The 25,727-nt window shown below is 42.2% G+C and overlaps 2 protein-coding genes and 1 non-coding gene across 4 annotated transcripts in view; 1 reads left to right on the top strand and 2 right to left on the bottom strand.

Moving 5' to 3' along the window:
• Positions 1 to 1,718, bottom strand: part of RS1 (retinoschisin 1) — a 13,162-nt gene extending 11,444 nt beyond the window's left edge. Inside the window, exon 1 of the mRNA XM_005426153.2 lies at positions 1,651 to 1,718. Within this exon, the coding sequence (XP_005426210.1) occupies positions 1,651 to 1,702 (52 nt within the window). The 5' untranslated portion in view covers positions 1,703 to 1,718. The remainder of the gene's footprint in view (positions 1 to 1,650) is intronic.
• Positions 1,719 to 6,403: 4,685 nt separating this feature from the next.
• TRNAV-UAC lies at positions 6,404 to 6,476 on the bottom strand. Its single transcript has one exon. It is a non-coding gene; the product is annotated as a tRNA-Val (tRNA).
• A 4,696-nt stretch (positions 6,477 to 11,172) lies between these two features.
• The window catches only part of PPEF1 (protein phosphatase with EF-hand domain 1), a 34,429-nt gene continuing 19,874 nt past the window's right edge, over positions 11,173 to 25,727 (top strand). Inside the window, exons 1-4 of one of the 2 annotated variants that reach the window (XM_005426152.1) lie at positions 11,173 to 11,340; positions 16,589 to 16,777; positions 19,789 to 19,916; positions 20,724 to 20,775. In XM_005426152.1, coding sequence (XP_005426209.1) covers positions 16,714 to 16,777; positions 19,789 to 19,916; positions 20,724 to 20,775 — 244 coding nt within the window. In that variant the 5' untranslated portion in view covers positions 11,173 to 11,340; positions 16,589 to 16,713. Of the gene's footprint in view, positions 11,341 to 16,588; positions 16,778 to 19,788; positions 19,917 to 20,723; positions 20,776 to 25,727 lie in introns of those variants that run through there. The other variant, XM_031061208.1, reaches the window with a different exon arrangement.

Genomic DNA, 25,727 nt, shown 5'->3' with positions numbered 1-25,727 from the left:
TGCTGCTGCTGCGGCTGCTTTGCTGTGTCCCCAGCGAACACAAGCCCAGCCGAGGCGCGGGTGCTCCTCTAAGCCACTTGGTCTGCCAGGGAAAATCAGCTAAGCAGCTTATCATGGCATCAGCGCACGTAGCTCCGAGCGCTGACCTAGCGGCACCTCCGTGCTGGGAGAGCCAGGGTGTGAGGGGCACCTGGGCTGCTCTTTTTAGCCACGAGAGGACACTTAGCGAAGCAGGGAAAACCAGTAAATTAAGAAATACAATAAATTAAGAAAATAAGTTAAATACCAAAGGAGTGATGCCTGGAAAATGATCTTGCACCTTATTTTTCACTGCAGGCTCTCCAAAAATATCCTGATGTGTGGGTGTCTATTAAAAGCAAGCTGTGTCTGGAATTCAGAGCAAGGTATATGAACTTATTCCAAGGAGTAATTGCAGTTATGCCACCCATAGGGAAAAAAATGCTGGAGTCTGTATAAAAACACTCTTCCTAGAAGCTCAGGCACCAGTAACCTTCCCAAGTGAAACAAAGGAGAGTGACAAGATAAGGTACGAGGAGAATGTACAAATATTTGCTGGGAGATTAAAAGAAAGACCTATTAATTAGGCAGAGCTGGGTACAGCCAAACATAACAAGACGAAACGAAGGCATGGCTAGTTGAGAAGCACTTATTTTCCTACTCATGATATTTGGTAGAGCAAAATATTCAACAGAAACACAGAAAGAGAGAAAAAAACAGACATACCAAAACACTGGGAATTCAACACCCACATGAGAAAAGTTGGGCTGTCTGATTAATCTGTTCCTCACCCTGACAGATCATACTTGTATCACACATTCATGTTGGTAGACACTGCCCACCACTTACCAAGAGCAGCCCTCAGCCTCATTTAAGAAAAAAATAGCTTTGCCATTGGCTTTGATGAAGTCAGAAATTTAAATATGAACTAGGAAATTATCTCCTTGTTCTCCACAGCTGGGTAAATTAAAATGGAAGGAGTTGTCACCCTAAATTTTCTGTCTCCTTCTAGCTCCCCCTTACCTACGTTTGTTGATACTTTTCTGAAAAATGAATATGAGAAAGCCTCAAAATTGATAAATACCTTTCCTATTTTCTAGACTTAGGAATTGCTTTTTGTTCTAAAAGTATCTTTGGAAGTCTTTTCCAGCCAAAATACCTTGAAAGGCCTTAAAAATGGGCAATCTTCATCAGCAATGTCTTGCTGCTAGAGAAAATGATCAGTTTTTGATTAATCAAGAGTTTTGATTAATGAAGGACCAGTCCTTCATGTTATACTGTACCTCATTTTTCAAATCAGCATTATTATTTACACACTGGCTCAGCTGCACTACAATTTTCTTTGCAAATTCATATTTTGACAAATTATATGGCAAATTTTTTACACTGCAATTATTTTTTGAAACTGAGTTTTACTACTGAATATTCATAGAGCTGTAAGAATGCTGCTCACTCATGTACATAAATTACACATCTCCACATTTTGCCTTTCCCCGAATTATTATGTTTCCATGAGAATGCAGAGAAGGGCTTGCTCTGTACCCCACAGCCCCTGGCAGAAGAAAGCGTGGCTGGAACAGGAAACACAAAGAGGGATATCTGAAAGGGCCTCTTAGGAGGCAAAGTGCGTACCTTTGTACCAGAAAAGAAGAGACAGCAGGACGCTCCCCATCTTGAACGGCATCTTTCCTTCCTCTCTTGTGAATAGCTCCTTAGTGCACTGCTTGGCTTGATGGGAAGGCATGAGATTAACTTAAGCGTTGCCTAAGCACCTTACTCTCCTCCATTCCCATGGTTTTATCAAGCACCATCAAGCCAACCACACAACTGTTACTGTCAAACTCCATCCTAGAGGCTGTGCCATCTGTAATGGTTTTTAAAAGGCAACAAGTGCTGAGGTACTGACACTCTTGAGTGTGAATCTGATTGTACATGCAGACATATGTCCAAATAAACCAGGATATACCTATGCATCAACCACATATACACCCTAAAGAAATGCAGATGCCTAATGCTCAGAGATGTATAGTATATATTGTCTGTTGTATATAGCCTGTATTCATTATCTTCCACCCCAATTATTTACCTCTACACTAGCAATGTCTCTCCTAGCAATAGTTGTGTGTAGAAATCTGCCCTGGCCTTACTGCTCTTCCAGTCACCTAATTGCACAGGGCTGAAAACTGCAATTTGTAGATCAAACAAAAATAGTGGTTTTCGGTTGTTTACTTGCTAGGCTGCAAAAATCTCTAACCAAAAATGTAAACCTCTCTTTGCTAACATTTCTACTTACAGTATTCTCTCAACCAGCCTACACCAAAGATGTGATTTTAGAATGACTGATTCAAGATAAAAACAGACTGCTAGTGATTCCAGTGGATCTTGTACCTGTTCCTCAAATCTCTGTTGATTATATGAAATTAGCAGTGAATTTTTAATGGAGGTTTTTGAAAACAATTGCTTCAGAAGCAGCTTGCTTTGTTGCAAGAGATCTCAGATTATATGCACTGGGAATAGATTAAGGCACTGTTTAGATCACATAGGTTGCAGTTGAGTTAAGCCAGTTGTGTCTCTACACTTCTGGTTTGTATTCATTTAAAAATGCTGTGCAAACAAGGATGCTGGCTTTTCAAAAACAGTCTTCTGCGCAGGATTCACTTCACTTGCCTTTAGATACCCTGGAATTTGGAATTGGAATTTGGAATGCCCTGTAAAATTGTTGTTAGGTACAGCATCCCACTGCAGTCACACCTCCAGCATCAGCACACCCCAGACTCACCAGGGTATGTGACATGGACGGGAGGAGTCTCCTACCAAGGATCTCACTGCTTTGCTCAGCCTCAAGGAATTTAATTTCCTCAGCCCAACACTTCTCCCACTTTACTCTTCCTCCACGGAGAGGAGGGTTGCCACAGGCAGAGCCCTGTGGCACAGACATGGCCACAGGCACAGACATGGCCACTCTGCTTCATGGACCTGGGCCAGCTCACCCCAAACACTGGGGGAGAATCAAAGCATGGCAAGGCAAGCAGGAGGGGCAGCTCATCCCAGGCACCAGGTGGGATTTTTCTGGTGCCTGGTCATTTTTCTAAGGGCACAGGGCTGCTCCTGATTTTTTTTGCCAGAGGCCTCATGCCTCATGCACATACGCTGTTCCTGTCCTGGGGCAGTGAGACACACCAGAAGGTCAAGCCAGGAGTTAAAGAAATATGAGAGCCACTGAGGGTACAAAGGCAGGCTCTGGGCATCTGATGCAGTACAGCATCTCACTTCAGGCTCTACACAGTATCCTTTATATGGTTGAGTCTAAAATGGGCTGCCACAGAGACAGAGATTTTTCAGAGCTGCTGAAGACACTCAGATATCCATTCCCTCTCAGCACTGATGAGCAGTTGGTGTCTAAATCTCATGGGTTTGAAAATCCCAGCTTAAAAATCCCTAAATACCTTCATCCACATATCTCTTGGAAAACCAGATCTGAGCTTCAGCCTCTCACCTTATGGTCTCATAAGGACAGGTCACACAGAAGGAGAGCTACTCACACAAAGAGAAATCACCTACCAGGTTTTAAAGAAAAGCCAAACCAAATTATCTCCTATCATCACATGCAGTTTTAAATCAGCTTGGTTTATGGTCAACCCCACCCTTCAAATACATTTTTGTGTAAGAAATACACAGTAGCTCAGGGAACGTGCTCAGAAACAGCACAGCTCTTATCAAAGAACATTCCGTCCAAAGGGATACTTTTAGGACTGGTGGCTGCCCAGTTGTAAAGCTCCCTCCACACAGAAGGAAAGGCAGCCTTTGTTTTTAAAAAATGGTCTATAGCATTCAAAAAACCAAACTGTTTCACATGAAGATTAGAAGAGCATTTAAATTAAAGTCTATATAAATAGTATGCAGTTCAGGCAGTTGGTGTCTAATGGTGTTGATAGTCCTTCATTTTAATAACTATAAAGAGCAAAACCATGCTGCCACTGCAGACAGCATTGCTAAATGAATCATGTAGTTAATTCCTAGCAAGCATAGAAATATTTTCAGGTACAGAAGGCAGAAAAAGTTTAATGGCCAGTACATAACATAGCACCAGAAATGGCTACATTTGCCCTGTATAAAAAAGAAAAATACAATTTCAAAAAGGATAAAGATTAGTCTGGCATTGATTACAGAACAAAACTGAGACTAGTACAAATGGCCCAAATTAAGACAGTTTGGTAACATTCCCACTGCTATATAAAATAGGAACTGCCTGGGCAGGTTCACTCTTTTGTCCATACATCTTCTCCAGCTCTAGCCCATGTCCCATTGGCCCTAAGACTTGTTGCTATGTTTGCATAGCCCTCAGAAATCCTCTGCCAAATTTTGGGAAAAACCACAGAGATCACCCTGCTCCATGGAGATGTTTTTAGTCCAACTGGCAGCATGTGTGTGTGACCTCAGAGGGGAATCAGGAGGCAAAAGTACTCGTGTGTGAGAGAGAAGTGGAACGCCACATAGCCGTGTCACGTTTCTCCCCAAGGCAGAGTGCCAGACGGCTCAGTCGGAGCAGCACACACAGATCCATGAGTCTGGAAGCTGAATGCACACAATGAGCAGTGTCTCAGCAAAAAATGTGTGAGCGGCACACTTTTGTTTTAGCACAGTAAGGGAATGCACAAAGCACACATTTATACATGTGGGTGTGAACCACGGACATCTCTCAGAAGCAGGACACTGATGTGTGGAGAGGGCAAGACTGTCGAGCTTTTAGAGCCTGAGTCAGGAGCTGGATCCCCTTCACATGGATGGAGCTACAGTGGCCTACACACACTAAAGACATGGCTCTCAGAATAAAACATTCCTTTTACAAGTCTGAAGTGTAAACTTAAGTCATCTTCTGAAAAGAAGACCTTTTTCTAAATGTAAGAAAACACAAGGCAGATAATTACCCAGTGCTGACCACCAGGCCCATTCCCTGTAACTCATGCACTTGGGGGTGCTGTGGCTGTCGACAGCAGGATGGGCACCATGGAATCACCATCCTATTAGATGGGATGTACCTACACCAAAGGCTTGCATATCCTACATCAGGAGAAGTCTAGCTATGTCTGCCTCAGCTTTGAGCCTGCATCCTGGAAGCAGCCAGTCTGTGGAAGATGGTTTACCCCACAGGGGGACCACATTGCTTTGGCTTCACCTCCTGTGGGCTGTGCACACACTGCTGAGCAAATAGGCAGAGGAAAGCCAGACCTGAATACTTCTGCACTTTCAGGTTGTGGGATGCACAGGCCCTTAGCATCAGTATGATATTAATGTTACAACTTTAGCCGGCCAGGTCTCACTATGGGATGTACAGCTGCTTCCCGCCCAAAAAAGCGCTTGTAGCCTGGCCCAGTTATCCTTGCATTGGTCTGCAATCTCTAACTGCAGTTTGCCCATACCCCACAGTGTTTGTTTAGTGAGAACAAGCACTGACAAAGGTTAATAGTTTTCTCCATATGATGATGATTAAGGTAAGTTTCTTAATAAGTCTCTGATTAAAGTAAGTTAAGCCAATTTTTTTCTCTTTAATCTTTAAGATAGGTAAATCACACCCTCCCACTCTGATCCTTCAAAGATACTCAAGAGCTGATTCCAGGTCAGTGGAGCTCAAGGACTCTTCTCCTCCTCCTGCAGAGATGTCTTAGCCCCAGCACTTGATAGGGCTCCCACGCACAGATGCTCTGCCAGCACCCATGCCCAGAGGTTACCCTTTTCTAAAGCCTTGCATGTGCAAAACGAGACAACATGTTATAATTTAAATATTAAACTGCTCCGAGGCAAGCTGAGATGGCTCTTTCTTTCCCAGTTAATAAAAACGATATGCACAGTACAGGGGAAAACAAGGATGGAGATAACTGTGCTTGCTAGATGTGTGCTGTGAAAACCCACAGCCTTTCCCTAGCGCTCAAACATGTCTCCAAGCACAGAGACGAAAGGACCAGGGATCCAGTGAGTCCCGGTGAGACGCCTTGGGGACCCATGGGGCTGCAGACTTCGCCACTGCCTTTGCCCCTCGCTGCTGGGGAGCAGGCACAGGCTGCTGCTTTCCCCACTGCCTCTGCTCTCTGTGCTCTCCTCGGGTGCCCCTCCGAGGGACCATGGTCCGGTGTGGGGATACCCCTCCCGCGCTGGCAGGGAAAGGCTCCCCTACAGGGATCCCCTGCGGCAGGGCTTCCCTTGAGGCGCCTCTCTGCTCCCCAGGAAGCTGCTCCGCCTCTGCCGCACGCAGGGCCCGCGCCCTCTTTAACTGCTTATGAGGTTCCCCATCTTGTGGAGAAAACAGCTAAACCGAAACTCACCGCGTGAAAAGAAATTATGAAAAACTCAAGAGTGAAGCAAGAAAAAACACGTCGCACCTTGGCGCTGGTTCCACTGGGGCTCGAACCCAGGACCTTCTGCGTGTAAAGCAGACGTGATAACCACTACACTATGGAACCACCACGTACGTTAGCTCTTACAGCAGTGCCCCTATCGACGACATTCTGGGCACACCTCCTTCCCTGGTTGATGACGCAAGTCTGGCATTTTCTCTTTAATTGCTGGTTGATTCAAAACAAATGTAGACGTTAAAAATTACCCTAATGCGTTTTCTGCCCTTCTGATAGCTACAGAGGGGCAGTGACGCGGGTGAATCAGCTCCCGGTGAGGCTCCTGTGTTGCTGCGTGCCGGGGGCAGCGGCGGGCCCCGCTCTGCCCGGCCGCACAGGGCGCTCAGGAGCAGGTAACGACCCTGGGGCGTGCGGGCCACGCTGCAGGCAGCGCTCCCTTCCCCTGCATGTATTCGGCGCACGCATACCGAACGTGTTCGCTAAATCTTTGCCTTCGGTATGTGCTCCCAACGCCATTGCCACCAGCCCCGCTTCGGGAAGGGCTGGCAGCCTTCCTGCGCATCCCGCTGCTCCTGGCATTTGCTCAGCTGCTCTGCTCGCCCCGAATTGGGCTGCATTGTCACGTCAGGTTGGCCCAAGTGCGGGAAGGGCGGCTTGAGCTCCGGGAGAGCTGCAGCAACACCACGGCTGCTCCGGGGGAGCCCGGCTGCGGGATTTCCTCTAAACCGGCCATGGGAAGCGCCTCGCTGCTTACTGCGGGGCCCTCTAGCTCTCTTCTCGGCGGCGGAGGGACGTGATTTCCTCGGCACATGAGGCTGTTTAAAACACAAGGGCGCCCCGCGCTCGCCCACCGCCCCAGGCCCCGCTCGGGCCCGGGGCCTGTGCGGGAAACGCGTCCGTGAGGGGGTGTTTGGGTATCCATCCGTCTGTCCATCCATCCTTCCGTCCATCCATCCATCCATGGACCTTCTTGTCACCCCTCACACCCCACAATAATCGTCGTCTTCCGTCTTTTATGTTTTACCCGCTGTTTTGCACTACTTGCACTACCTCAGTCTTCACCACACTGCGCCTCGCCTCCCATCTCAAAGAGAGTGGCTTGTAGGAGCACAAATCAAGGCACCTGTACTATGTTTACAGGTCAAAAGTTCCAGATAGAAATTATTATTTGGAATATAAAAGGTAAGTTGGGGAGTTTTCGGAAGTGTGGTGCTTGTAAGCAAAACAGATATTGTTTGTGGCTAAATAGCATAGTTGACATGACTTTTGAAATTAATAATGTTTTGCTGAAGCAGCAGATTTATTTACTCTAACAAAGTAGAAAATGTTTCATTAAAAGCAGTTTAATAAGCATTAGATGAAAATAGAGATAAGGACAATTATTTTCATAGACTTGATGACCCCTTACCCTGTATGTGGTTGCATTTATTAGTTGGTAGATTCCATTCTTTAAAAAACAATTTAAAATATTTTTTTTAATCCTTTTACATACTGATCATTAGTGTGGGAGTCAAATCTGTGTGCTCTCCTGACCTGGAGAACCTGATTTGACCTGGAGAGCCTGATTTAAAGGCTTTGCCCCTTTGGCAAAGAGACAGCCTGACAGGCCTGAGGGCATCAGGATGTAGGGTTTGCACTGTGTGTGGAGCTTCTGGTTCACCAGACCAACAAAATGCACATCAAGCTTTTGTTAGGCAATTCTTAGGTCCACTTATTTTTCCTCATGCTGCTTTACTAGGATCTGTCAAACCCTGAGTGCTGTAGATAGCTAGCTATCATTTCTATAAGCTCTAAGTGGAGGTTGAAGCTAACGTCAGGGAGGTAGAATTGTGCAAATTGGGTCATTAGTCATTGCTTCCCAGAATAATCTGCATTCATCTGATAATTTGGGAAACTTTCTTAAAAAAAAAAAATTGTTCCCATTTTTTGCAGAGGGTATCCTGATGGTTTCATAGTGTTCTGGTCTAGTTTCTTGGTCTTCAGGAGCTTTGAGGCCCTACCACTGCCTTTCTTTCCCATTTCTGATTTGGTGTGCTTTTTGCCAAGGATGCTAGTTTTGATGTCTTTTATTCACCTTCTCACCCAGAACTGTCAGTGGGGGAACATTTCTTTTTGTGTTCACACAAATTAACCTACTTTTTCTAATGTGTGAGCACAGATTTCTGTCATCTCACTGACTGAGTCAGACTTTAAATTTGTTCTGGACATTAATTTCTCCATTTTTTATTAGGTTTTTTTCCTTTCTGTCTCCAGGCATCCAGGTTTCTCAGTCAGGAACTTCTTCCCTGGCTAGTACTCTAAAATACTTTGCTGGGTCACATAAAATACTTTTTTAAGCTTGATAGGGCAAGAAGAGGGAAACCATGGTCAGAGCTTAAAAGGAGCGCACTCCCTTCAACTGTGATTATCTTCATCCTTTTTGAGAAATATCGGTTACATCACTTTGTAGTGGGTGCTTCTGAGAAATAAGCCTGAAGCAGAATTTGAATTATGTATGTAGAATGCCTGCATGAAGCCTTGCTCAGGAGGTTAATGTTTCTAAAGTATTTGGAAAACAGAATAGGTGCAATTACATCAAGAAGGGCTGCTTTTAGAGGGATGCCCTGATTTCTACACTTGCACCATGACTGGGTTTTTTCTTGTCATGCTAGACTGCTCAGTCATACACTGTCAGAGTTTTTGGCCTACTTACTGTTGCAGCTGTTGATGCTAAAAGTCTACTCAGCATATTAAGTGTGTGTGTGTGATACATGACTGCTGAGCAAAAAAGCAGTAGTATGTGTGACCTTGTTGATGGGACTGGTATGTTCTCTTTGCCCTTTGTAGAAAGGAAAATGGTGTTGTCTCCCTGGACTTGAACTGGAAAGGTTAATTTGGAAAGGACATTTGTGTTTCCTCAAGTTGCATGTTATTGTGATCCCCACAAGTAACTGGAGAGGTGGCTCAGTCCAGCAACACTGACTCTTTATCAGGTTGCTTTGTCATGTCAGATCACTGAGACAGAGGACAAAGAGAAACAAAAGAAAACATGTCCTAAAGAACCTAACTGCTAAGGTTATCCCTCTCCCACTGATCTTGGATGAAATGTTTCTGATGGATTTATTGGCAATTGGAGCAAACCTCTCATTATGCAGTGAACTTGGTAAATGCCAATAGAGATGAACTTATCAGGTACAGTAAATGTTTATAAATAATGTGTATCCCAAGAGTACAGTGGAAGGAGGTTGTGATGTATTTTTGCTTGCATGCATTTTGGCAGAGCAGCGTGATCATACATAAAAGATTAGCTGCTGTAACTCAGATCAGGGAAAGTACATCCTGCCAGAAAAAACAAACATCAAAACTCTTCTGGGTCATGCAGAATTATTGCGCTTGGTATGCTTTCCATTTACTGTCTTGTCTCACAGGAGAGGAACAGCTTTGAAAGTGGAACCTTATGTCTGGGACTCCAGAACCTCAGAGGACTAGCTCAGTCAATCAAATGCCTTCTGCTTTGCTGGTTTGGCATTTTAAATATCTTTTGCACCTTAATAAAAGTCTGTTTCAAAAGGGGATTTGATCACTCTGTCCTTCAGAGTGGTGGTTGATGCCTTTAGAATTGCACCATACTGATGACAAAAAAATTTCTGAAAATAGCATCTTATGGTATTATTAGACCTGTGGAGCAGGGCACAGGATGAAGATATTACTTTGCCTGTATTCTCGGAAATCTTTTGTTTCTATCCAGTCCTGGTGGGGCTCCATCACCTGAAGAGGCTTCAGAGCAAGGGCACAGTGGTCTTCATCTTGTGCCGTGCACATGGAGCTTTCTCCCACCACAGCATGCTTTATAACCTGTGGTCCTCTTTGGACCCACAGGCCCCACCCTGACCCCACAGAAATGGTTCCATCACTGCACAGCAGCAAGCAACCCCTCCCTGGCTTTTGGAGTGGGGCAATGGTATCCTGATGAGCATAAATGCTGATGAGGACTGGGCCCAAGACTAGTGGTGATAGTACACTACCATGCTTCTATAGACATCTCCTAGTTTTGAGTGGTTTGGTGGGATACGTGTTTGTAATCACAGTGTCCCCATGCTATCCATGCACTGCCAGTGGAGCAGATTCCTCAGGGGCTGTTGTGTGAGCAGTGGGCAGTAACAAATCACCATGATGGCTCTGCCCTTCCCTAGGGACCCTGTGCAGTTACTGTGAGTCAGGGGTCAGCATGGTCAGGATCTGGGTCAGAGATGTGGGACGTGCTGCCAGGGGTCAGGGTTGGATTTCAAATCGTGGCTTTCTGACCAGAGCAAGGCTGGGCTGTTCTCAGCTTCTCCAATCCCTTCCCAGCCGTCACACAAGGAGAAGATGAGCCAAAACATGAACTGAGTCCACAGAATTCCAGTCACACATTTATGGTGAGAACATGTGCATGCATGAAGAAATTAACTGAAGGCATTAGCACAGTGGGTCCCTGTGGTATTCACAGTTTTGAATTTGGTATTTGAACAGTGAGAGACACAAGATCTGAGTGCTTCATACTTGTGCATTATCTGGGTATGACTGAGTGATTTGGAGAACACACATATATATCACTTGCATGCAGGTGCAATGCCTTGTGGTAAATTCAGTATTGCTTTCCTTAAGGGCTTTCATAACTGTGCCAGTCACATCAGATAGCCAAATAACCTGGATAGCCTTATGTTTTTTTCCAGTGTGCTAGATCAGCTAAAATGCAAATCATTGCCTCAACACAGCAGAAAGGCCGAAAGAGATCATGTGACTTCAGATGCGAGGCAGATAACTTCAGCCCATCCCTTTCTCTGCCTGAGATTCAGGAGGCATGGTGACAAAACAGCTTTTCAACACGGAAACAGCACAGCTGGAGGGCTGCAGCCATGAGCTTTCACATCAAGTTGGACAATGAAAACAACATTTTCCCCTGACTGTTTCTGAAGAGCAGCATTCAAGAAATTTCCTCTCGGAAAGCTGTGTAAGTAGGTGGAAAGCAAGTGCATTGCAGCTCCTGAGCTCCAGAGCCCCAGAGAGAATTGGAGCACCTGTTCTGCAGAGCTGCACTCCTCAGGGGTTGCTTTCTTTTAAAAAAAGAATCTTCTAAAGGTACTCTTGTGCAAAAAAATCTCGGTATTGCTGAAGCAGAAAGAAAAAAAGGTAATATCTTTGGGTGGGGTATATATAGATATATATTTAGCTCACTTTTAAAGAGCAAATTGACAAAATGAAAGATGTATGTCGCATTATTTATGATTTTACCATAAGAAAAATCACTGTGCTTGAAACTATAGTTTGACCTGGACAGAATCAGTTATCCAGAACTTCTGAGTACAGATGAAATCAAATAGCTTTGAGACTACTGTATTTAATGTAATTTTTGTTTTAGGAAAAATAATTTTATTCTATTTTGAACTTTATTCTGATGCTTAATTTAAATTTTATGAAAACCATGCTGAAGCACAAATTTAATTTTTAAACTGGCTCAAATTTCAACACATGTTTATTCCGAAGATTTGCTTTTTCAGGATGTCATTAAGACCCTGCTCATCAAGTGCAGGATAGTATGTGAACCAACTCATTAACTTCAGAACAGTATGTGATCCAGCTTTTTGCTTAAAGGGTGTTAACTTTTATGCTCCAGTTGGGTTCAGTTTACTAGAACCAAATTTGCTTCAGAATTTTCAGTTTTCCCCTTGTTGCCTAAAGCAATCTCCCCCTAGAGGTGTTTAACATTTCTGGAAAGTGATATGATGGGTTTGCTTATTCAAGGTGAAGAAGAATTTGTACCACATTTGTCCCCTTGTATTTGCTGTTCCTCCTCTTTTTAAAACAAAATCTGTCTAAAGTCTTGCTGTACAAAAAAATGAGGCTGCTTGCTTTGTTTATTTTCTGCCCCCCCAAAAAACAAAAGAAAAACCAAAAGTAAATGTACCCTTATTGATTATAAGTAACATGAACTGGTATTTTCCCACCATTTTTTTCTACATATTCCCTTTGGGTTTGCATGCAGTTCCTGAGCTCAGGGATTGCTTGAATTATCTGCATGTTCACACCTTTGCTACTCCTGCTTTTATTTCTTTTTGCAGTGCATTTTTTGGCTCAGGAATATGAGTCCACCTTAAAACTTCATCCTATTCTTCATCCTATTCTCTCCCAGGCTTTGCTTCCTGGTATCTTACTAACATTTGGCCAATGCTCAAGCCACCACATGCATCCCATTCCGTATTGATTCCTGGCCCCAACACTGAGGTCTGTCAACATGGCCACTTACAGCAATCTTTCCATCAAGTCTATATTGAGCTTAGCCTTGCTTCTCTGAGCAGGCAGAGGAAATTATCTGTTAACAAAAAGCCTTTCTCAGTTCTATCTTTCACCTCTTTATAATCACTGAAAATCACTTATCAGAAATGTTAGATTATTCCATGGATGTAAAATGATGGAGACCTAATCACGAATTGATTTATGTTTGATGTTCTCATATCAACCCCTTGGCAGATCAAATTAGGGGTTGGTCTCAAAATTACAGCTCCTGTGCCATAGCCAGGTTCCATTTTACTCTGCTAGCTGACTGTGACTGCTTCATCCTACTTTCTGCAGGGTGGGTCTTTTAGCTAATGAGATCTTCAACTCATCTCCAGATTCTCATCCTTGACAATCGCAACAAGACAGTTTTGGAGACCTGTTCTTCTGCAGGTTCTGACCTGAGTGTTGTGATTTAATGTCTTGGTTCTCTTCTCTAGGGTATTTTAGTCTTTCCAGCTTCATTCCCTCAGCAATGCACAGAAGCAAATCCATCACAAAACCATATTATGTCATTTCTTCATTCTCTGCAGTCCTAGTTTCCAAAGGAAAACAATTCTAAAGGAAATCTGTGAGTCACAGTAAAATAAAAAACTTATACAAGATAGCATCAATGGAAAGCCTCTGTCATTAGAAGCATCCATCCATCCATCTGATCTTTATGCAGAAAACTGTCTATATCTTATCACCTTTCCATGTACATGTACCTCCTAAGACATGTTATGGGAGGAGATCCTAGCTACCTCTTCAAAAATGTGATTGAGAAAAGGGGTGAGTAGTGAAAGGAGGCATATTGCTGGAGACAACTGTTGAAACAACTTCTAGGGGAAGTAGCATAATTATGAAAGCCCCATCTCAACAAAAATAAAAGGAGGAGCCTTTCATTTTTGTTTTTCAAAGGTAAGAAACAAATGAAAAGACAGAAGAGTAAGAACTTAAATCCTAGTGGCTCTTATTTGTATGGCTCCCATATCCTCAGGTTTAACCTAGTTTACACTTGTGTGCCAGGAGAGCAGCTCAAATAATTTTAAAAGATAAGGTGTGCTTTAAAGGATGTCTCTCTGCCCAAAGACCCTGCTGTCTGATTTCATCGAAAGTCAGCTATAAATCTTTACAGGATTTCCATTTCCTTGAGGCTGAGGCAGCCTGGTCTTTATGTGACTGACAAACTGGAGGCATGATTGAATTGTGGCAGCACTTATTACATCCAGACCAAATGATGCTGAGCCATATTCTCTGTAAATCAGGCTCTCAACAGCTCGGGTTCTCAACCCCAGATTTTGGAGTACTTGCTGTGTGTAACCTTCAGTGACTCCTGTCCAGGAAAGAGCAGCATGTGCCACTCTGGCTTAGCTTTGTGCATGTCTAAAGGCATGATTGCAAAGACATTTTGTTTTGCTTCAGTGGATGGGTTGTGCTTTTAGTGCCTGTCTATCACAAAAACTGGCTTTTTTGCTAAACTGACAGAAATCTAGCAATTTTTTGAATTATGTCCAAAAGTGGGGCAGATTACTGACTTGTAGAAATTGAATGCTTGCTTTTTAGTCAACATGACAGATTCTCTCTTAAAGGTAAATCAGTGGTATAATATCCAGAATATTAACACAGCGTTATATTTCAAATTCTCCTCTAGCTACCTTGTGTCTCTTGCAATACCTTGGTAAAAAGCCTAGCCAGCATTTGGGGGGAATTTTGTAATGACAAATGATTTTTCACCAGACACTGCTACACTGTGTGTAGTCAGTAGCTCACAGAAATTACTCTCCTGGCCTGGAGTCTGGCTATGCAGGTTGGCAGTGAGGATGGTTCCGTAGCCACTTGGGAAGTTGTCATGAAAAGGCAGTTGAATGTTCACCCCGTCCATTTTAGAATGCAGATGTTTGGGACTGAAGGTGGTGGTTATTACCCTGGACTAGCCCTTTGATGGCCAGATTTGGCCTTTTTAGGAGGTTTAATGACAGAATATATCTGGGCAAGTTTTCCTCCAAGCTCTGAGTGTATGTTTGAGTCTTCGTTCGCTGCTGTCACAATAAAATTTCTGTCCCTATGCCTCTATCTTTTAATTTTTTTGCTCAAGGAGGTTCTAGAAGTCCATGAGTTTAGGTGTATGTGGAGGAGAGTGGTGATGACTGGGAGGAAAGCTGAAGTAATTGAAAGAGGTTATGATCACAATTCAGCCCCCCATTTCTTGGGTCAGCCCATTGCTTGCTGTGGTTCGGAGGGAGTCCTGAGAGGTGTGATGGTTCTGTTTAGGGCTCCTATTGCCCCTTGCTGGGCACAGGCTGACCTGCCCTTTAATCAAGAGTCTAAGTAGAACTTAGATTGTAAGGTCTATTCTTGGTGCCCTTGGTGCCAGTCTTCAGATCACAATTCAAGTCATGGCTGGCTTGTTTGAGATGGAGTAATGAAGGCTTGAGATTCTTTTAAGAGGGTAAGTGAGGAGATGGTAACCAGGAGAGCAAGAATTTTTTGGAGAGAAGACAAATTTCAGCTATTAGCAATATCAGTGCTGCATGTGATGATGCCAAAGCCATTGATGGGTTCAAAATTAATGTAAGAGCACTTTTTTTTGCTTTCATGATAGCTCCTTCTGAGGGAAATAAAGCAGTTCATTTGTGGGAAAAAACCTTAAAATCCTTATTTTCTGAATTAATTACTGACTCATAAGGAGTCAGACCCAGCTCAAGTGTAGGAGACCCTTGTTTTGTGGGACCCTGAATAAAAGCCCCAGAACTACAAAGAGTTGTGTTATATTAACATGACAGGACAGGATATCATATATAATAATAAATGTTGAAATCTGGTCATACCAACACACAAATATAAGTGTTGTCTAATTATTGAAATTGAAAATCACCTAGTTATGGATTTATGGTTTTTTTCTTTTGTATCCTTCTTTTATTTTGATTTCTGCTAGTAAAGCCAAAGGAAAATAGTAGCTAAGCTTTCATTTTATGCTGATGAATTTCTTCTTTGTTTTAAAACTCAAGTTAAAAGAAAAGGAATATAAATGAAACAAAACAACAGATAAAATAATTTAGATGTCACATGTATCCCTGGAGACAGAGAGAGAGGGGTCAGTGTGATCATATAAGAAATCTTTAGCTAAAACAAAGTTCAGTATCTAAGAGCATCAGTGAATTTCTTGTTGCTTAGAAATTGATCCATTTTGTATCTCAGAGGAATTGTATTCATTTGAATTTGTTGATTAGAGAGTGTATTGCATTAGTGAGTGATACTATTTAGTGAAGAACTGAGCAAGTGCCAGGAGAAAACCCAAAAGACTTCACTTCAAAATATATTTTGTTCTATTTTGTTCTATCTATTTAATGAAAAAAATATTTTCCTTGGATTGTTTTCAGTAGAAGTGCAACAGAAAACGGGATATTTTATTTAAATGAAATCTGATAATGAAGTGATTTGCTATGGTACTGTCTGTCCTGGTAAATTTGGTAGTGGTAACACTGAGCGATAAAATGATAAATGGGGTGGTAAGTCAACCTTTCAAATCAATGGAGTGTTAGGAGGATTGGGGTTTTTTAGCAGTATTATCACATGTAATTTAAAATCTTTACAATTCTGCTGTTCCAATTTTCAAATCATAAGAATGAAGAGTAATGTGTCTCCATAGTCCCTTGTCCCTAGTAGTAAGGCTTTAAATAGCTATTCTTCATATAAGAAACCTCTGCTGCACATTAACATTAAGCTAATATGTAAGGAGTAAACTGTATTATTACTAAGTTAATTTCTCTTGACTACAAGTTGACAGTAATCAGATCTGGGGAAAAAAAAACCCTGGTGTGGTCCAGTTTAGGTAGGATGTGCTGTACAATAATTTGTTATGGGCTGAAGGTACTTCCGATTCTGTCTTGTCAAGCACCATTTTTTTTCTCCCTATCCCTCCTTCCCAATCTCATCCCTGTTAGGAATACTGGGAAGAGCCCAGGAGCCTTAAGGAGTATAACCCTCATCCCTGAAGAAACAACACAGGAAATGTGTATAATGCTAACAGCTGAGAGAAACATGCTTCATATCAGCGGCAATTAAACGGATGGGCAGCATCATTGGAACCATGGGGTGCAGCAGTTCTGTAGCTGACAGAAGGTCAGAGAATGGTGAGTGTTGCCTTTGTCTTCAGGGCAGGTGGTTGTTCTCTCTCTAACACCAGTAGAGGATTGCAAGATTATGTTCCTCTCCTCCACAACCCCTGCCCAGTCCTGTTGTCAAAATATTTGCTTAGGGAAAATTATTTTCTAATGATTTTCTTTTTAAAACTGTGCATAGCTTTTAGATGCTGGCTGAGGTCAGGAAGCAGCTTTAGGCCACCTCTAACATTGACAGATTGGGTTGTAAAAGGTTCACAGCATCTGGGACAGAAGCTGAATTTCAGAGGTGCCTGTGCTTGCTCTGTCACTGGCAAAGCTTAGAGGGTGGGGTATTGAGTGGGACCTTTTATGGCTTTTCACACCACAGGATTCCTGGGCAAACCGCCCCAATTTCCCTGCGGTTGTGTGACCCCAATTATGAAACAAGTGTAATAAAGCAGGGCTATTACAATGACTTCAAAATCAGTTTTCTGGCCTACCAAGTGCCTGGCCTGACATTCTCCCTGACAATTAGTGAGGCTGTCAGATGAAAGTCTCCACAGGACCTGGTTAAATGTTTAATTAAACTAATGGATTATCACCCTCCTTTTAATCATACCCCACCTTGGTATGAACTCAGCAGTTTTTGCACAGGCAGGTGTGTTCCAGGATTAACTCAGACCTTTTTTCAGACCCTCTGTGTTCTCTTTCAATATTTTTCATTAAAGCAGAATTTTTTGGTCAGCAGAGAGCCATGTTACATGATACTGTGCATAGTTTAGGACATTATTATGCTGATTGTGCCTAAGAAGCAGGAGCACTTTGTCATGGCTACAGGGATCCCAGCTGACTGGTTTGAGAGCAGCCCTCAGCTTTGTGTGTGCTACTACAAAGCAGCATCAGTGCTGTATCACAGTAGTGAAAGTAGAATGGAATCATCCAGAATCCCAGACCTACCTGTAACTGTGAGGCAGCTCTTCCTCTTTGGGTTTGCATGCTCTGCCTACATGTGCCTTGCAAGACCTTAGGGATGTGCTACTTGGGAATATTTCTATAAAAGCTTGGAGTGGGCATGAGGAGCTGTATTCTTTCTTGATCAACAACCATCAACACACATTAATGTGGGGCTTAGGATTTTGTATGCTTCCTGGATTGTGTTTTGTCTTCTGGAGCTGCTGGATGGTTTCCTTTCTGCTCTTCAACAGTAGTCAAGTGATGCTGAACCATCATTCTATCTGCAGCCTGAGGCTGTACATTTCTCTAATGCATTAATAACATGAATTTAACAGATATTTGTTGGTATAGAGACCTTCTGCAACTGATAACAATTTCGTTTAGAGATGCAGCTTAGCCTAGTGTGAAAATCATGTTCTGATTCAGTCCTGAGAGTAACAGTGCTGTAATAAGTACAATTAAAAAAAAAAAGACAGGAAACATTCTGTTAGATTTGCAACATTAACCACAGTGATTGACATCTATCTGTCTTATGTGATAGCAATGGAACTGTGCCATGTTAAGTGCTCTGGACCATTAAGCAACCCAGGGGGCTTTAATGGGAAGTTTAATGGCTCCGATGCTGGAAATCTGTTTCTGTGCTGGTGATTGTGCTTTGCCCCTTAGGAACTCTTCTAAACAGAAATGTTGGTGACAGCCTTGCTGTAATGTGTCAGGCTTTCAGGTCTGTAGTGGTGGGGACTTCCAGAAAGGACAGAAAAGAGAGATCTCAGAGTTTATGTAGGGTCTGAAGGATGCTCTTAGTCATATAAGGATCACATTTCCTTCAGGCAGAAGGATTTTTCTAGCATGTATGCAATATCTACAGGATGGGAGTCTTTCTGGATTTTGCTCTTGTCTAGACTAGAAAATTTTACCATTTTAACTATAATGTGTACTCATTAATGGTAAAATAAGCAAACAACATGTTGTTATAGCATCTGTAAGCATTTTTATAAAAATGTTTCCTTTATGTTATACTCTTAATAGAATCACTTTCCCATCAATATTTGTCCTTACCTGCATAACTAACAGTAAGAAAAAAACATTCTCATTCAGATTCTACTCATCCTAGTATAGAACTTCCTGGTATTTATGATCAGTTACAATAATTGACTGGTGTAAACTGTTGTCCCTCTAGTACAGAGCTTTTCTTTACTGTTTTGCAGTGCAGGACAGTGCCCACTCCAGGATCTCTTTCTGCCACCAGATGTTTCTCTGCTTAATAAATTTTTATCTGAGCAGTTAAAGGAATGTGATCTCTTTGTGGCATGAATGAGGCCTGAAGGCAGCAGGCTCTTTCTTCCAGGTTGCAGTCTTGATGATTGTCCTTCAGTGAAGTTTCCAGCAGTTTTCCAGACTGAGACCATGGTAGACACAACTTCTTAAAGTGCTGAGTGAAATGCATATTCAGCACATAGTCAAAAATGGTCGTGTGGCATGTTCCATTGACTTTGGGGTGAGTGTTTTGTTAACCAATCTAGCTAAAACTGTACCTCATTGCCTTTTGGCTTGTCTATTTAAGCAACATATTCTACCCTTCAATACCATTTGTTAACTTTTTATCCTAGGATTTGAATTTTACTGCCTTGCTGATGCAGCTCTGCAGGCAAAACTTTCTGGTAGAAGAGGCTATTGCAAATACTGTCATTAGATCATTGTTCATGTCACAGCTTGCAAAATCAAAGTTTTTAACTGCAGCTTGATATAGAAATACATTGTTAATAGGGCAAACTGTTCTTCTTTCACCTTCCCGAAACCCCTATAGCACCCATCAGCTGAAAGTGACCTGGTCTTCAAGACAACTAAATGGGAAAGGTTACTGACTACTTAGGTCTGAGCCAGTCAGCTGGGATCTGTGTTGGAAGAAACAGTAAAGGCATCATGTATTTTTTCAGTCTCACTTTTACTGGGTTTCATCTTATTGTTGACTATGCACAATGGACAGAATTTCTCATCTGATTGCAAAATTCTGCAAAGGCAGCATGCATATTTTCCTTGTAGATTTCCTTGCATCCATGTGTACTGCAGTGTTTCTGTTTTGGCAGTCATTAGAGCTGCAATCCTCATCCAGAAGTGGTACCGCCTCACCATGGCCCGCCTGGAGATGAGGCGCCGCTATTCCCTCAGCATCTTTCAGTCAATCGAATATGCCGATGAGCAGGATCAGCTGCAGGTTTGTGATCTTCCATTCTTCCTATTCAAGCAGTTATGTTGTCCCCAGCACTGTGGCTGCACAAACAAAATGGTTGTGTAGGTGATTTCTTTTACAATGCTGGATCTTGATTAATAAAACTGTTTCCCTGCCTGACACATGAATTAAGTTGTGTGTATACATACACAGACATACAGACGAATGTAACTACATGGGCATCAGGACACCATTCTGCCCATACAGCATATCTAGGGTATAAGTTCCTGTATAGCAGCTCTGTTAGCCAGGGATTGCAGGTCATTTACAGATCACTATTTAACTGTCTGTGAGGCAATATATGTGCAACAGAGATATCAGTGTTTCAGCCCAGTGTCAGTATCAGTATCACCCCAGGCTTCCTTTAGGGTCAGTATAGGACATTTGGAACTTACAGGCCCTTGTGTTCATCCCAGCATCTGTGTCTAAATTCAGTTCACTGCATTGTAGCAGTTGTTTCTGTTGATTCTGAAGGAAGTCTAAGCAAATAGTCTGGGTGGTGGGCAAGATGAATAACACCTAGAAGCATCAGCAGCACTGAAACAGCCCTGAAACATTTTATGTATTCATGAAGTGTCAGTGGCGAATTCATGGCAAAAAAAGGAAAGGGAGCTATTTTTGTAGTAGGACACAAATTGTGTCATTGTTGCAGGCTGGTACTATGGGAATATACAGTAGTGACTTATATCCCCCTAAATGGGAAATTGCAAGTAATTGAGTAAGAAAGATATTAATGCTTGTTGGATCCCCTAAACTGATCAGTGTGTTTCTTCTTTTCTTTTTCATATTCAGCTATCCAACTTTTTTACATTCATGCTGGATCATTGTACTCATCCTGATTCAGGTAACAATAAAAATAAAAGTAATGTGGAGATTGTATTTGAAAAACTTGATGTGAGGAAAGTTAATTTCCAATGTGATATTTACAGCATATGGCATGTGCTGGGGTTGAGGTTTGATATCCTAAATACTGTAATATGAATTTGATCCTCTAAGTGTTGACACTGCTCACTATCTACTTAGTGAGTCAAAGCAGTCAGTAAGTCAGAACAGGTGTCTGTGGTCCTTATGAGAATATTCAGAGGTGTTCAGAGTGCTTTCTTATGTGTTACTACCCATCCTACAGAATCCAATTTTCACAGCTTTCTGTTCATGTTTTCTTAAATTATGAGATGTGATTATTCAGAAAGATTGTGTTCAGTTGGTTTAAGGCAGGTATAATCAAAGAGGTTGCTCTTTCTCTGCTGTTTTAATTTAATTTGTTCTAGATTTCACTGAAACACATATCAGTATGTGAATGATAAAAAAAGAAATAAATTTAAACTGCTGGAGATAAATCGTTAGAAACCATCTCAATTAAGCTTCAGTTATTCAAGGAATAACCTTTAATTTTTGAAGTATTTTGGGATCCTTGGACATAACTTACTTTTGAGGTCAAGCTCAACAGAAGGACAGACTGAAAGTGATTCTTAAGTCCAGAAAACAAATATGACTTCCCTGAACAAATTCAGAATAGATCTAATCTCAGTGGAGTTAAAAATGAGGCTGTCCCCTTCTTACTGCATTAAAAGAAAATGCCCTTTCTCTTTCATCTGGTCTAGCCACGGGTTATTCCAATTAAAATTTGCACAAGATACTTTGATAGCAGGAGAAAACCACCATCAAAACCTTAAGTGGTTCAGTGTTCTAATGACAACCGGTAGAAATTGCAATTTTTCTCTCTTAAATACTTTAGAGTGCCTAATGCTCTCTGTGCTCTGCAGAAAAATAAATTACATTTGAGCCTTGCTCCAAAGGCAAGGCAGATGATTCAACAGTCCTCCCTTTGATTTTTTTCCCATTACTGCCATATTCTGTGAAAAAAAATCTGCTTTAGTCATTTAACTTCCTGGGAAGGAATTGGCAAACTTGAAGAAAAACAGATACTGCTCACTTCATGTACTTCTTCATGCTGATGATGCACCTCTGTTCAGCTTTTCCACTTGAATGGGAAAGAAAACAGTAGTGCTAGGTCTGAGATTTGGCAAAATATTGTTAATCTCTATTTTTATTATAATATTAAAATGGAATTTTACAGCTGCTTGTTGTAGATATGATTTATCCACCTTTATTAACTGTGTCTACTGACAGAAGCAATAAAGGTGAGGTGTCACAGATGACTTGCTAGGGCTCAGGACATGGCAGAGCACGCTGCTACATGCATGGGCTGTTCATGTGCAGGTGGAGATCCAAGCCTCACCTGTGCACAGGGAGGGAGATGGAAGGTCCTGTGGGCTGCACCTCATCATCACTGCACAGGTGACCTGTTTCTTGGTCTTGTAGATATTGGGAATTGCAGATGTGGTTAAGGCTGAAACACATGATAAAGTGTATATGGTTTATAGTAAAGCATCCCTTTGTCTTCCTGGCTTAAAACTTCCATCTTTTAGGACTGACATTGTTAAGACTTGATAACTTCTCCAAAGGCTTAATTTTTGTCTTGGTTTGTTCCCCCTTTCTAACATTGTGTGTTACAGATACCACAACCCAAAACAAAACAGAAAAAATCTGGTGTATGTTTAATAAAGAGATGGCCAAGGCTGCCTGTGCAAAGGAGCTTAGATTTTTTTTTTGATTGCATACAAAATGTGTATTACGTGGGTTGTGGTTATTTTTCCAACTGCTGGCTGTGTGCATTCTTTGCTTTAAGCTCTTGATTGCTTGCCCCTGGAAGTGACCTTTGCAGCACTCATGCCAGCCCCACTGGTGTAAGCAAAATCAGTGCTGAATAGAGGGATTCTTAAAGAACTTCTTCCACTTCTGCTGAATCACCATCTTAAGATGTGAACCAGAGTGAATGTAAACATAACAACGAGAGAGGCTTCAAATTGACTTTGTTATTCTCAGGCACTTTCTAAAACCTGCAATTCTCTGGCTTTTTATCTTTTTCATCAATGTGTGCTCACTTAAATTAGAGTGATAGCATATGCTTCAAATGCTGTCTCCAAAAGACAATATGTAATATTCTTACCAAAGAATGGGTTGCCTGTTCTTCTCAGCATATGATAAGAAAGTTACCAGAAAATTTTGTGGTCTGTGGTTTTCCTTACATTATAAACTACTCAGCCCCCCCCCCATTAATCTTGTTACTTTCCTCTTTTTAATCTGTTTTTTTCAGATTATGTTTTTCAAAGAAAGCAAGCAGCTGCCATCTCATTAACAGGGTAGTGCTTTTGAAGTGATTGTTTATCTGTTATACCCTAAAGCTTTTTTCATCCTCTCATTCTCCTTAAGATGCTAGTGTAGTTTGTGATTGGAATATTACATAGCTGAGTGTCTTGTTCTGCTTCTTATTAAAGGCTATTTTGCAAGGGTTTGTGGAAAATAAGAATTAAACCCATTTCTACCTTACACTTTTATCCCTCATTTCCTGAAAAAAATCTTCCTACTTTCTCAGCTTTCAATGGAAAGCTCTCTGGTCAGAGAAAGCTGGAAGCTGCCTTTCCAGCAAAAGGTGACCCATTTACTCACTCTTTTATGGGTACATTGAGGGTGAGAAGACTGCAGATGCATCCTGAGAAAAACGGTGGGACTGGGAATCTAAACCTGTTCCTCTCAAGGTCACCAGGGCACCCCCAGGAGCCTTCCTTCAAAGGGAAACAAAAAAAAAGTGTTGTTTTCTGCAGCTTCTCTCCCCATGATGCCTCCCTTACAGCTTTAACACCCTTCTAAGATGTTTTACACAGAGTGATTCTTGCAGTGGGGAATAAGTTATAGCTGCTTGCAGTTTGTAGCACCAGGAATGGTGTGAAGGAAGAAATGTTTGAAGCATTTTAGAAATCTCCTTCCTCTTTGTAGGCTCAGTGTCCATTTGGCTTTGACCTGAGAGCTGTGGATCAGTATCTGGCTTATGTAAGAGCACTTCTCAGGAGTCAGAGGTGCTCTCAAGTATCCCAACGGTCAGGCTGAAGGCACACAGATGGTGGCAGAACAGAGAAGTGATTTCAGAGCTGCAGAAGTAGCTGATTCCTGGTTACCCTGATAGTGAGTACATCCTTGGCAGTGGCAGCTTTGACTTGCCTTGAAAAACTCCCATGGCAAGGTGATCTAGTCAGGAAAATCAGGTATTTGGGCTTTTTGTGGCCAAATTGACTCCACTTAGCTCTGGGCATTTGTGTTTAACATGGAATATGGCTGTAGTTGTTTGTGTTTTGTTAATAGTGAAGGCTCAACTCTCTGAGCCTGGGCTAAACTCTTGGGTCAGAGTACAAAATAGGTCATTGCCTGTGCTCCCTCTCGTCAGTGGAGAGATGCAGATGCTGATAGAGAATGTTTCATTCTGTCTTGACATGTGTGCCTGAACCAGGCATGCCAAGACTTTTCATCCCAGTCTTTCAGTATGAACTGAAAGAGCCTTGACAGTTTTGACTAGAACAGCAGAATGTGAAGGATGCTGAACCCTTCAGAATTAGTCCTACATGGGGCATGTGGTGAGCTGGGGTGCTTGCTGGACAGTGTGGTGGTTCCCCAGGCTGCATTAGGTCATCCATTACTGACTGTTCAGAGATGGGACAGCCATGCTGTGCAGGAAGAAGCCTTAAAATCCAGCTGAAAGACAGCCTGAGGAGCCATAAGCACACTCTAAGGGTAATGACCATGGCTGGCTTTTGACAAGTCTTCCAGATGGAAAATGGGGTACACTTTGCAGAGATATGCCCTACAGGGAAGGGTTGAGTTTCCCAGCCTGAGCATGTGCCAAAATAGAAGTGAGTCTGTGAGGAAGGCAAGTTCATATTCAGAGGTAAAGTGAGGGATGGATGGATGGATGGATGGATGGATGGATGGATGGATGGATGGATGGATGGATGGATGGATGGATGGCCTACTGTGTGCTTGGAAGGGAAGACAAGAGTAGGAGCAGGCTTGGGCAGATGTCTGCCTGGCTTGAAATGCTGAGGAGATCACTGACTCTGAAGGAGTCAAGTCAGAGGAGGACAGCTGGTTAGAACAGGCAAGAAATGAGGCATTTGGGTGGTCTGAGGAGTTGGTTCTGTAGTACCCACTTCTTGGGAAGTGGGGTGCAGAGGGAGATACTGTCCAGAGGCCTGCTGCTAGAGCTGGAGCAAGAATTGGTGCAAATGGGCTTGGCTGATCACTATGAGAAAAATCAGCAATTTCAGTCCATGGTGACATTCTGGTGTCCAGCCAGACAAAGCTGTAACTGTGGTGGAGGACTGCAAATCAAACTGCACTTGGTGAAAATGGTGAACCCTGAGCACCTTGCTGTTACTTGATGCCTTAATCCATTTAAATGGCTGAGTATAACATTGCACTAGCACTGAAAGTGCTAATCAGCTCACAGCTGAAGTGCTGATAGTAAAAGGGGACTTTTAAAAATCCAGATTACATGTTTATCTATTTATTTCTTTAATATTGATTTTATCCAGTTGCAAGACAAGTTTGCCTTTATGAATCTCATAATTTATGAGCCACATTCTGGTTTTGGCTACTGTGAGTTTTGAGTCACAGCTAAAGGTCAGCTGTAAATCAGCAATAAATAATGCAGCTACACAGCTGTAAATAATACATTTTTATTTGCAGTTGCAGGAAATCAAGGTTACAGAAAACTTAACTGTAGCCCAGCAAAAAGTGTTTACAACAATCATGTCACAAGAGCAACAATCATCTCTCTGCAACAACATCTGCTAGAACACTTTCATTTAGGGACTGGTTCTCTCTTTTAGAATAATATGTGACCAAGACAATCTGCAAGGAAAAAACTCTGAAATCTGCTGAACAGTTAGTTATATTTCAAGG

Source organism: Geospiza fortis, unplaced genomic scaffold, assembly GCF_000277835.1.
Source record: "Geospiza fortis unplaced genomic scaffold, GeoFor_1.0 scaffold285, whole genome shotgun sequence".
Taxonomy (NCBI): Eukaryota; Metazoa; Chordata; class Aves; order Passeriformes; family Thraupidae; genus Geospiza; species Geospiza fortis.
Note: the sequence above shows the minus strand (reverse complement) of the source record. Positions and strands in the feature narration are given on the sequence as shown.